This window comes from Tupaia chinensis, unplaced genomic scaffold (genome assembly GCF_000334495.1).
Source record: "Tupaia chinensis unplaced genomic scaffold, TupChi_1.0 Scaffold000594_1, whole genome shotgun sequence".
Taxonomy (NCBI): Eukaryota; Metazoa; Chordata; class Mammalia; order Scandentia; family Tupaiidae; genus Tupaia; species Tupaia belangeri.
The window spans coordinates 1,848,591-1,862,413 of record NW_006160110.1 but is presented as its reverse complement, the minus strand read 5'-3'; the positions used below and the strand labels follow the sequence as shown (position 1 = coordinate 1,862,413).

Below are 13,823 nucleotides of genomic sequence, written 5' to 3'. Positions count from 1 at the left end.
TGGGAGTCCAGCGACATAGCCATTACACTAACTGCTGGTTCCCTATGCCTAGAAATTTTTTTGAAGTCTTATGAATTTTCCTTGTATTCTTTGAAACTTCTCACAACTATTAATATTTTTCATATATGGGACATAGAACTTGAAGCAAATTTATATGATGTAAAAATTCTGATATAAGTCCAAAAATTTAGATATATCAAATATATATACATATATATATATATATATTTGCTCATCATTATATGTATATGCATAGGAAAAGAAAAAGGGAGAAAATATATGAAAATATTAACAATGGCTCTCTTTGGGTTCTGGCATTGTAAAATGTCCTTTCTTTTTAAAGGTTTTCAGTATTAAACATGTTATATAAGGTGAAATAAAATTTATCTGAAATACTAATCAAGGTGAAATATAACTCCTTTTTTCTTCTTAAGGTTGCACATAGGCAAAGGTGTGCAGTTGGAATGTAAAGGTGAAGGTGATGTTTGGGTCAGGTGCCTTAGCGACCACGCAGTCTTTGTACAAAGTTATTACTTGGACAGAGAAGCTGGGCGTGCACCTGGAGATGCTGTTCATAAGATTTACCCAAGTGCATATATAAAGGTTAGTTGCAATTTTATTTGTATATTTTAGACTTGGAAAGTTTTTTTTGTTGTTGTTGTTGTTTAAATAATTGAAATGGAGGTGGGAGAATAGAAAAATGTCTTGCTAGGGCCACTTCATAGCCTAGCTATTAAGGCGACTGGATCCCATATGGCCACTCATATTGTTCAAGTCCTCACCCAGCAGCTTGAGAAACATGGTAGACATGTGTGCAAGCATGCCCAAAATTCTGAAGAGGAGGGAGAAATGGAGAAGAAGGGATTGTGGCATGACCATGCCCCATGGTGGGATACTTTCCTGCTTTCCCTCTCTTCTGGCCTTTCTCTCCCTTGAGCACATGCACCCTCTGGCAAATAAAATAAAAAGTCGTATGTATTTAATAATCAGAAATTATGTTTGAGTTTTTAGAACACATCTTCTGGGAGCGTTTATTGACATGGTCTGCTATTTAGGCATGTGGTTGCTTTCATGTCCTCGTATTTATTAGCAAATTTGTTAATGTTTTAGGGTAATACATAGGCTCTTGAAAATATTGAGAGACACCTCCAAATGTGTATTCTTTTGATGTAAAATTGGTAAAAATCAGACCATGGATGTCATTTTAGCCAGTATTAAGGATTTTATGGAAGGGAATTCTAAAGTTAATAAATTTTTAAATTAGGAATCTGAGAAACCTGAGGTCTTTTTCACCATTTTACATATTCGACCTCTTTCAATTTTACTGTATAACATACAATATTTTTTTAAGAATTATTTTATTTAACTTTATTTTTAATTTAACTAGAAAGAATGAGAGAGAGGGAGCGTGAGAAAGCAAGCAGGCAGGTTCAGAACTAAAACCACAGTTGACCATGTGGGAGTCCAGTGCCCTTAACCACCACGCCACTTGCCGACCCTAGCATACACTATTTTTGTAAGAGAAAGATAGTTGTAATTAGAGAGCTTTATATATACATACATAATTTATATATATGTGTGTGTGTGTGTTTATATAATTTTCTCTCTTTATTCCTTAGATATTTGCCATAGGGTTCATGTGCTTGTCAGAGAGACAGAGAGACAGAGATACAGAAAGCAAGAAACCACACCCCAGGGGGAATGGCCACACCGCAATCTTTTCTCCTCCATTCTCCTCTTAGGATTTTAGGCACATATGCACATGCATCCAGCCTAAGTTTTAAGTTGCTGAGTCTGGGACTTAAACTGCTCTTGACCATGTGGGAGTTCAGCACCTTAACCACTATATCACCTGCTGGCCCCCTAAATTTTTTTTTATTCAGGAGAGAGACTGTGTAGGCACCTCCAATAGAGACTGCTGCAGTCTTCCTCCAGTCTTCCAGCTCATTAGGATGTTGTATGATGTGCCTGGAGTTTCAGATCAACCAGGCCAGGGATCCAAACCTTTTGTCAGACATGTAGCTTCTGGCACTGTACTTAAGTATGTTGTGATCTATGCCACTGAGGCACTTCTGAATTGGCTGTCAAAGTACCAGCATTTGATTTTCAGGCAGGTGCTCAATTGTAGCCCTAGAGCTTGCCTTTTCAGTTTTTCTGTATTACTCCAAGAAGTTGAATTTCTGTCTTCTACTCTCTGTTTGTAGTCTTGGTATTACCTTCTGTCTTTAGTCTCAGCTCTCCATTATGGGTTTTTATGAGGGGACTTAAAAATTATTAGGAAAAAAATGAAATAAAATATGACTTTATTTTGATGCAGGAAGATTTTGAAATCCATTCATGGTTTATTTATAATATGCATTTTCCATGAACTTTTTGAGGACCCTTGTGTATATCATTAGTTGATAGATATGGGTTGTTTATACTTATTGGCTATAATGAACACATTTGCCATGAACATTTGTGTATATGTTTTGGGATAGATATACATTATAATGTTCTTCAATATATACCTATAAATGGAATTACTGAATCAGAAAATAACTTTGTAAGTTTAACTTTTTGAGGAACTGCCTGTTTTCCAAAGTGACTGTTATTTTGCATCCCCCGAGCAATATATGAGGGCTCTGATTTCTCTATAGTCTCATCAATACTTATTATTTTTTTGAGAATTATTTATTTAATTCTATTTATTAGTATTATTATTTTTAAAGTTTGCTATAGAGCATGTGTGCTTAGCAGAGAGACAGAGAAAAATAGAGGGAAAGTGAGAAAACAAGCCACCAGATCAGGGACTCAAACTGCCATTGTCCAGTGGGAGTTCAGCTCCTCAACCACCATGCTACCTGCTGGCCCCTGTTATTTTATCTTTTTGATTTAGCTATTCTAGTATATTGAAGTAGTAGTATCTCATGGTTTTGATTTACATTTCTCTATGGGCCAATAATGTTTGACATATATCTCTTCATGTGCTATTGGTCATTTATATGTCTTTGGAGAAATGTCTATTCAGATCCTTTTCCTATTTTTTTAACAGGGTTCTTTTTATTATTGAATCGTGGCAATTCTGTACATATTCTGAGTACCAGTCCAGTATCAGATACATGATTTACAAGCTATTTCCTTCTATTCTTTGGGTTGTCCTTTACTTTCTTGATGATATGAGTTGTAGCACAAAGGTTTTTAATTTTGCCGTAGTGTAATTTATCTGCTTAATCTTTGGTTGCTTGCATTTGTGGTGACATATCTAAGAAACATTGCCTAATCCAAGGTCATGGTCTTGTTTTCTTTGAATGATTTTATAGTTTTACCTCTTATATTTAGGTTTATAATCCATTTCTTTTTAATTATGAGACAGTGCACATGCTTCCCAGAGAGACAGAGGAAGAGAGGAAGAAAGCTTTCATCAGTGGGGCACGAGCACACCAAATCCCTTCTTTATTTCTTTATCTTGTTTGGATTTTGGACATGCACACACATGCACCTAGCCTGTTTTTCAGACCTCTGGGGCTAGGATTTGAACCACTGTCAGCCATGTGGGAATCTATCTCCCTTAACCACTCAGCCCTAGGACCAGCCCAGGTTTGTGATCCATTTGAGTTAATACTTATTATTCTTTTTTTTTCAATAGAGAGATTTTCTTGGTATAGGGCACATGTTCTTGCCAGAGAGACAGAGAGAGACAGGAAGTGATAAGTCACCCCCCCAGGCCCCCTGAGGGGGGATGGCTATGCTGCAATTCCTTCTCCACTCTCTCCTCTGGATCTTGGGCATACACACACACACATCCTGGGTGTGAGTTTCAAGCCGCTGGGTCTGAGACTCAAGCCACTGTTGGCTACATGGGAGTTCAGTGATGTAAACCATTACACCATCTGCTGGTCCTAATACTTGCATATGGCTTAAGGATGAAGTTCAACTTTATTCTTTTGCATGCTTGCAAACATCCAATTCCAGCAAACCATTAACTGAAGATTCTTTTTTTCTTCTGTTAAATCATCTTGGCACCTATGTTTAAAAATTAGTGACATAATGTAAAGATTTATTTATCATTTTTACAAATAGGATTATCTTGCTCTGTTGTTATCCTCCTATCTCAGCCTGCTTGTTGCTGGGGTTACCAGTGCGTACTGCTCTGTCCTGCTGAGGATATCTGTTTTTAATCGTTTTTCTATTCAGTGGTTTGGAGCAGAGATAGAAATTGTGATTATGTATACCACTCATCCATTCTGACTGGGATGTCTCTAGATTACTTGTGTAATTTGAAACGAATGGATAGGGAACTGGTATTGTTGAGTATATGAAGTCTTCCAAAAGTTCATGGAAAGAGATGGCGGCGTGGCCATTCCCTGGGGGGCGTGGAGGTGGTGATTTCTCTCTTTCTGTCTCTCTGGTAAGTGCAATTCTCCTATAGGAAAAATCTCTCTTAAAAAAGTTCATGAAAAATGCATATTATAGTAAAACAGCCTGCATTTAAAAAGTTATGTACACTAATGTAAACTTGTACTTAATTCCATTTTTCCACTAGCTTTTTGAAATGCACAGGAGTGGGCAGGCTGTGACCACACTAGAGGCCTGGGTTTGATTCCTAGTCCAACTTAAAGGCTAGGTTGCACCTATAATCCCAGTGACTCAGAGAGACTGAGGCAGGAGGATGATAAGCTTGAGGTTGACCTGGGCAGTGTATTGAGACCCTGTCTAAAACAGAGCCAGGTGTGGTGGTATGTGCCAGTGGTCCTAACTGGGAAGCCAAGGCAGAAGGATCCCAGCACAGCATACCTTGTATTAAAACACACATACACACACACACACACGCACACTGAACCAGATAGTATTAATACATATATCCGATGTGGAATGGTGCTTATGTTTTTTTTTTTTTCAATTGCTAGAGGGTACACATCTTCACCAGAGAGAGATGGGGAAGAGAATGTGTACACCCCCAAATGGGGCATGGCACTGCAATCCTTCCCTGCCCGTCCTCCCTGCCCCTGCACATCACAATTTTGGGCATGGAAGTACACATGCCTGATGCATCTTTCAGTATGTGGGTCAGCTATATGTGATCCCACTCCCAAAGTACAGAGTCTAAACATTATTTTATGGAGCTAGCCCTGGAATAGTGCTTAAAACAATTGAGCTTAAATAATGTGGGGACTCACATAATTAATTTCTTAGATTATCAAATAAATATAATTTAACTCTATTTTGGTGTAAATGCCTCCCAGAAACCTCCAAAGGGGTGAGATAGCTCATTATTTGATACCACTATCATGCACAGATACATAATAGTGATCACATATTTCGCCATGAACAATAGGTAAGATATCTTGTGAGACAAGATATTTGGAGTTAAAAAACATCTTTCTATATTAACAATGATTTTAATAGAATTATTTTTTAAATAATTATTTATTTTTTAATTTTCATTTTTCATTCATTTATTTTAATTTAACCAGAGGGACACAAAGAGAGAGAGGAAAAATGAGAAAGCAAGTCATCAGGTCTAGGACTCGAACTGTGGTCAGCCACATGGGAATGTCCAGCACCTCAACCACCACTCCACCTGCTGTCCCAAATAGAATTATTTTTGTTTACCAGTATGTGCATGCCCAAAATCCCAAGAGAAGACTGGAGGAGAAGGGATTGAGGAGTGGCATCCCCCTGGGGGGGGATTTTTCACTTTTTCCTTCTCTCTCTTGCGAGTGCATATGCTCTATGGAAAACATCTAAAAAAAAAAAAAAAAAAAGAAAGAAAGAAAGAGGAAAAAGTAAGATCTGTTTTGTTTGGTGTTGCTTAAGCCTGGTCATTTAGGTTTTTAAGATTTATTTGTATTTATTAAGACATAATTCATATGCCATACAAATTGCCCATTTAAAGTATACATGCAAGGTCAACTTCGTGCCACAGCAGTAATATACTGTTCAAGAGAGGCTGGATCCTATATGGTGGCCCTGAAAAATCACCCTGACCAGACCGACATACAAATATGTCAGGTATGTGTGTGGAGTACCTGAGGAAGGGGGTCGCAGTGTGACCAGACACTGTCACTGTGGTTCCTTCTCCCTCCCTCCTTCACTCCTTCTCTCTCACACAAGGGTGTACTCTATCATGAAAAAAGAAAAAAAAAATTAAATAAAATATACATAGAGTTCAGTGATTTTTATCATATTCATAGGTGTGTGCATTCACCACCACACTCGCTTTTCATAACCCCAGCAAGAAACTCTACCCTTCAGCTGGTACTCCCCGAACTCTCATTCTCTGTAACCCTACACAGCCACTAGTCTATTTTCTGTCTCTGTAGATTTGTCTATTTTATGTAAATGGAGTCATATAATATCGCTTTTGTGACATGCTTCTTTCACTAAGTATAATGTTTTAAACTTCATCTATGTAATATGTATCAGTACTTCATTCTTTTTTTTTTTTAAGAGGTTTTCGCTATAGGGCGCGTGCACTCACCAGACAGACAGAGACAGAGAGACAGAAAGCGAGAAATCACCCCTCAGGGGTGATGGCCATGCCGCAATCCCTTCTCCTCCATTCTCCTCTCGGGATCTTGGGCACGCACGCACACGCGCCCAGCGTGAGTTTTAAGCCACCGGGTCCGGGACGCAAACCACAGTCGACTATATGGGAGTCCAGCGACATAGCCATTTTGCTTACTGCTGGTCTCAGTACTTCATTCTTTTCTAAATGATTGAATAATACTCTATATACCATATTTTGTTTATTTCTTCATTAGTTGGTAGACATGGATTTCTGGCTATGATACATAAGATACCAGGTGCCCATGGTCTAGTCTGGCTAAAACTGGGGGCCAAGACCCTTTTGGGAGTTTGCCTTCTGTTTGTCTGTTTTTAATATTTTGCTATAGGGCACATGTGTTCTCTAGAGAGAGAGAAAGAAAAAGTGAGAAAGTATCCCCAGTGGGGGATAGTCATGCTGCAATGTCTTTTCCTCTATTCTCCTCTTGGGATTTGGGGCATACATGTGCATACACCCAGCATATTCAAGGTATGGGTCTGGAACTCATACCATGTAGCTAGACATGTGGGATCCATCCGCCTTCTCCTCCATTCTCCTCTCAGGATCTTGGGCATGCATGCACACACGCCGTGAGTTTAAGCCACTGGGTCCAGGACTCGAACCATGGTCAACTACATGGGAGTCCAGCGACATAGCCATTACGCCAACTACTGGTCCTGACACTGCTTTTTAACAGTGTAAATATAAGCAAATATATTAGTCCAGGGAGAATTTTTTTCCTCACAAAATACGGTGATATGATGTATCCATAATTTATTGCTTATTAAAAGAACATTTTTCCACTTTTATGAGGATAAAGGTAAAAGTGCATTCCCTTCTTTACTGTTCCAGTCCTTTGGTTGCTAAAGAAACATAGAAATTACATATGAGTTCCTCCTTCCCACATCCTCAAAGGTAAATGGACTACAGGGAAGGCCAAAAGCAAAATCATAAGTAACTTTTATTGACAGCTTACAGTGTACTATGCCACGTTTACATTTACCCTATGAAAGTAGTAGACTTTCCATATTTTTTGAATTGCCAAAGGGGAGCTTGCCAGAGAGAGAGAAGAGAGAAAGACAAAACACTCAAGGGGACATGGTCACGGTCACACCACAGTCCTGTCTCCGTTTCTCTATTCTGTTGGGATTTTGGACAGACACGCACACATACCTGGTGTTTTTTTCAGGGTGTCAGACTGCAGCTCGAACCACAGTTGGCCATGTGAGATCTGGCTCCCTTAACTAGTGGGCTATGCTACAGGGCTAGCCCAACATTCTTTTTTTTTTTTTTTTTTTTTTTTTTTTTTTTTAGTTTTTGCTGTAGGTTACATGTCTACCCCTCACCCCATGTCTACCCCCAGAGAGAGAAAAAGTGAGGACAACACCCTTTCCTTCCCCCCCCCCCCCGATGGCCATGCTGCAGTCTCTTCTCCTCCAGTTCCTTCTTGGGATTTTGGGCACCAGTGTACATGAATCTGGCATGATTTTCAAGCCACTGGGTCCAGGACTCAAACTATGCTGTCAGCCATGTAGATCCAGCACCTTAACCTCCTTGCCACTTGCTGGCCCCAGCATTTTCATTTTACAGATTAAAAAATTGAGGCACCAATGAGGTTTAAGAAACTTAATTCTATACTTGGCAGATTTCAGTGATGAGATTCAAAGCTAGGCTTTTTCTTTTTTGTCTTTAAAGATGATGAACATTTTTATGCATATGGAAAAGTAGGAAAGAGGCTAATGAAATCCCATATAATCATCACCCAGATTAAGTAGTCAACACTTTATATTTACAATACAGGATAGTAAGAAAAGATATTTGCTAGGACCAGCAGGTGACATGCTAGTTGGGGCGATGGACTCCCACATAGCCAACTACAATTTGAGTCCTGGACCTGGTAGCTTCCTTTCTCACTTTCTTTCTGTGCCTTTCTCTCTCTGGTGAGCAAATGTGCCCCTTAACAAATTAAAAAAAAAATAAAGGAAGGAAGGAAGGAGGAAGAGAGAGAGGGAGGGAGGGAGGGAGGGAAGGAAGGAAGGAAGGAAGGAAGGAAGGAAGGAACCCGATAATAAAAAAAAAGTAAAATTAAATTCATTCTTTAAAAAAAAGAAAAAAAGAAAGAAAAGATATTTGCCAGGTGACCAAAGCCATCAACTCCAGCTTGAAGACAGCTCAGCAATAGAACATTGCTAACTGTTCATTTTACACAGGTGGGTGCTTTTCACAGGGACTGTACTAGTTGACACCACCTCCTCTCCCCAGATTATCAGTACATAAAAGGTACAGAGGGTCGAGGTAGCCAGTGCCATCCTGACAGTGAAATGGGCCTCTGGGTGAGCTCCAAGCCCCTTTTTCTGACTGGTTCTATATAGTTACAGTCTACATAAAAATGTAAAATTTTAATTAATTCTTTTCTTGAGGTAAAATGAAGCTATGAATTTTAAGTAGTGTGTGTATTGGTTTTTGATGTTTAGAATCTTTTTGATGGACTTGATGAACATTAGCTTAACTTGTTTTAAAGGTCTTTGATTTGCGCCAGTGTCATCGGCAGATGCAGCAGCAGGCAGCCGGGCCAGCTGCAGCCGCCGCCCAGGCAGCAGCCGTGGCCGGAAACATTCCTGGCCCAGGATCAGTAGGTGGAATAGCTCCAGCTATCAGTAAGTATGCTTTTGCTTTTTGGTAAAGAAGTGTAATAGTTGGCATTTTATCTCAATTCATTTGATTAGTTATTTTAAACAATAATAATAATTACAGTTCTTTTTACTGGGATGATGACATTTTTGAATTTTTAAAAACTGTTCTTCTTTAATAGTTGCCCTTTGCCTAGGACCCTACTTGCATTCTTTTTGTATTGAAAAGGGAGTATGGGATAAAGGAGAAGGCATTGCTATTCTGTTATGTTGTTCCATCTGCCCTTTTTTTGTTGATGCTTATCAAGGTTCCGGCCTCACCAGCCAGGGTGGGTTTAATCAGTGAAGTACTTGGCTATTCTGGTAAGGAAAGCATATTTCCATTTCAGAATTGAACACCTCTCTATAATTTTAAGCATGGAGAGAGAAAACTAAGTGAGGGGGTGGTATTTTGGTAACTTGTAGACTTTTTTTTAATTTTAAGGTGAAATTGAACTGTGTGCCAGGTTTCACACTGATGGGGAATTTTTTACTGCAGAGTTAAACTCCTGACTATAGACTTTTATGATGGAAACACGTGGCACCCATCTTCCACGTCTGAAGGCATAACTAGTGATTCATTCAACCCCTGTTCTTAACCTCTTCAGTGTGGTAAGCAAATCACACTGGCTAAGAAAACTGCAGTGGCCCTGCAGGTTTCTCTACAGTACATGCAAATTCTTCCCATTAGTATCATTGTAATATTGATGAATGCAGATTGACTATATGACTGTGTGTTCTACCTGGAAAATTAATACAGAGTCTCTGTTGTGACTTACATTCAGGAGTTTACAATTTAGAGTGAGATAAGGTATATCTATTAAGATAATTTGATTTTTTTTTAAATTTGGGCATCTAAACCATTGATTATTAGTTTTGATGTTATAAACATTCATTTACTAGAGAATCTAGAACTACTTTTTAATTTTGTATTCTCATCTGTTGCCCCATTGAATAATTGTGTGCCATCTCTGCTACACTGCAGAACTGAGACAGACACCATCTGAATCATCCAGGTAGTCTTAGTGGAACCAGGCAGACTCACGCCTCATTATCAGGCATGTCTTAACTCTGAACAAGGCCATTAGACAGTGGGGTTCTTAGACCCAACCTATAGACATGTACTGCCTCCTTAAAAACAAGTGTTTTTTTTTTTTTTTTTAATTTTTAAAAATCCCTTCACCTCTACTTCTAGAAAAGTAGTTGGGTGTTGGTGGATTATGGTAATTGATTTGATAATTGGTAGTAGCTAGAAGACACATGTGCAATGTAGACTGCCTTAACCAAGTTCTCAGTCCCTGTTGTTTAAAGCTTAGACCTATAATTACTTCTTGGCACTTTGACAGAGAAATTATATGCTGAGGAGAAAGAAGTAAAGCTGGTCACTTTATTAATGTGAATGCAGGGAGGATGGGAAGAGATCACCCTGTTTTCTGACGTCTTCCAAATCTTTTCTGTTAGGTTTGTCAGCTGCTGCTGGAATTGGTGTTGATGACCTTCGTCGCTTATGCATACTCAGGATGAGTTTTGTGAAAGGCTGGGGGCCGGATTACCCAAGACAGAGCATCAAAGAAACACCTTGCTGGATTGAGATCCACTTGCACCGGGCGCTCCAGCTCCTGGATGAAGTCCTTCACACCATGCCTATCGCTGACCCACAGCCTTTAGACTGAGGTCTTTTACTGGTGGGGCCCTCAATATTACCAGGATGTGGACTATAATGCAATCCTGTTTGTAATCTGAAGATATATTTCACTTTTGTTCTGCTTTATCTTTCATAAAGGGTTGAAAGTATGTTTGCTGCCTTGCTCCTAGCAGACAGAAACTGGATTAAAACAATTTTTTTTTCCTGTTTAGAACTTTTCAGGCATGGCTCAGAGCTTGAAGATCAGGAGAAACACATTTTTATTAAATCTTCACCGTTATGTATGAAGGAATCATTCCAGCGCTGGAAAATTTAGCCCTTTCAAATGTCTTAGAGCCTTTTATATGCAGAACATTGATACATGTGTCATTCTACAGAATAAATTCTAATATTGCTGTTTTTAAAGGCAGAGAAGTTCTCAGAGTTAATTCACCTATGTTATTTTGTGTGCAAATTGTTATTATTGAACATACTTTACTTCAAAATATTGTGCCATGTGGGTGAATTAATTTTACCAAGAACAACTTTACTCTGTGTTTAAAAATACAGTGGTAATGTATTATAACCTTTTATTCAAAATACTTTTTGCAAGCTAAACCAGTGAAGATGATTTCAATTCAGATTGTCTTGCAATTTCAGTTTTATTTTTACCAAGGCAAAACACTAATTTGTGTGTATATTGAGAATTCCTTAAATTTACCAGACAAAGAAATGATTTAAAGTTAAATTTGTTAATCCATGTTGGAAGACTATTTATCAAGAAGTGTACTTTTGCCCTGTTAAACAGTAGACGTATTCTTCTATACTTCTAGGTGCAAGGCTGATTACTAAGAAGCTTAGAAGAGGAATTTCTTTTCCTTTATTAATTCACAGGGAAAGGTTTTGTATTTTTAAAAACACTAAAAGCAGTGTCACCCTGCCTAATATCTCCCTGTTCTGCAAAGGTGGCAGTGCCTATACTTAAGTAAGGAGTATTTTGGAAACTGCTAAATTCGATGTTAAATACTGTGCGGAAGAATAATGGAAACATGACCGTTCATATAGGTAGTTTGGATATTTTTGTACTTGATTTGATGTGTGACTTTTTTTTGTATACTGTTTAAATCATGTATGTTATGATATTGTTTAAAATTCAGTTTTTGTATCTTGGGGCAAGACTGCAAACTTTTTTATACCTTTTGGTTATTCTAAGCCCTTTGCCATCAATGATCATATCAATTGGCAGTGACTTTGTATAGAGATTTAAGTAGAAAAGTTGCAGATGTATTGACTGTACCACAGACACAATATGTATGCTTTTTACCTAGCCAGTAGCATAAATAAAACTGAATCTCCACTTACAAAGTTGAATTCTAGGTTTGATTTTTAAAATGTTTTCCTTTTGCACTTTTGAGTCCAATCTCAGTGGCAAGACACCTTCTACTAACCGACAGGCAACAGCCAGTTCTATTGGGCAGCTTTTATTTGTCCCTCATCCTCTACCAGGGCTTCCCCATGGACATTGTGTATCATGTAAAGAGCTGGTTACTTTCTGACTTTTAACGGTGCAAAAATAGTCCTGATTGCAAGATAAAATAGATTGTCTACAGGATAAACAGTGTCAAATAAAATCAAGGATTGTTTTTAGATGCTTTTACTTTCTGATTGGAGAGACTTTGTAAACTTACTAAGATTATTTAAGGTGTGTTAATATGTTTGAGCTATAGAAACACATTTGTATGATAGTCCTCCTTACATCAACTGAAATGAACAAGTCTTCTGCTGCCTCGCTTAGAAGGTCTTAATAATATTAGACCAGCCTAGAAAAATCACTGAGTTTGCTTATTGCTCTGATTTAAACATAGATCTTAATCTAAGCTACATGTCTTTTGTTTTTTAAATAACTTCTCTACAATTCTTTCATACTCTTGAGTCCTCTCAGACACTTTCAGTAAAGACCTAATTTTCATCTGTAAAAGTTTGGTGATGTAAGTTTTATTGGTAGATTTATAAAAAGATGTCTTCTCTAGGAATTGTTGACTTTAGGTCTGTTTTACTGTGAAAGAGGAATAGGAGTGTGAAGAGAGGGGTTTAGCTAAACAGATTTTTAAAAATTCAGATGATGTTATTATAAATTTAACCATACAATGGTATAATCCCTTGCCTCATTTTCTACTTTGATGAAGATTTTCATTTTTAATGATCTGGGGAAAGTATGTGGAAAGTAGTTGCTAAGAAATCTCTCTTCAGAGCCAAGCTACCTGTCTTGGTTTCTTTCTCTTAAGAGCCATAAAATATATAAGGTACTTGTAGTTATTAATTGCTTATAATGTTTGTATCTAGATTCAGTCACGTTTTTTTGAGAAAATATGATCAGTTATTCCTGACCAAACTTAAACTGTATTTCTATTTCTTACAGGTGGTCCTCTTTGATAAGTAAGACTGAAGAATCTCACTAGTTTAAAAATTTTAAGTCTACTTTAAGGGTAAAATAGTTTGCACAGTTCTCAGAATCTCATGATTATGAAGATATGGTTCTGGGTGGGGTTTTTTCTTAGCTGATTTCATCTCAAAGACACTCAAAATGTTGAATTTTGATGAAAGCTAAACAAGATTTGAACCAAGTCTAGTGCAAGACTCATTCTACTTTTGTCCAGTGCCTTTTCAGTGCATCATCGATGGAAATCTTTAATGATGTTGCCTTTATTTTCCAAGGAGTAGATTCTTTTGTGGGGTAGTCTTTTTTTCTTAAGGCTTACTGCCCCTGGCATACAAAGATAATGATAATAAACCACTGCCATATACCCTTGCTTTTACAGAAACCTGGCTCGATCGTATTGCCCTAGCCACTAAGTAGCTCACCCACTCCTTTCCTCCTGTAAACAGTGCAGCTTTACAGGTTGCATGGTCTGGCTTAACGATAACCACACCTGAAGTATCTGCGTAAACCGATCACATATCCATATTGCGTTACGCTAAAAATCCATTTTTGTAGGAAAGA

The 13,823-nt window shown here is 38.0% G+C and overlaps 1 protein-coding gene across 1 annotated transcript in view; it reads left to right on the top strand.

Moving 5' to 3' along the window:
* SMAD4 (SMAD family member 4) overlaps positions 1 to 12,469 on the top strand; it is a 52,978-nt gene extending 40,509 nt beyond the window's left edge. The window contains 3 exon segments of the mRNA XM_006158395.3: positions 435 to 603; positions 9,051 to 9,186; positions 10,660 to 12,469. Of these exon segments, the coding sequence (XP_006158457.1) occupies positions 435 to 603; positions 9,051 to 9,186; positions 10,660 to 10,871 (517 nt within the window). The 3' untranslated portion in view covers positions 10,872 to 12,469.
* The last annotated feature ends 1,354 nt before the right edge of the window (positions 12,470 to 13,823 follow it).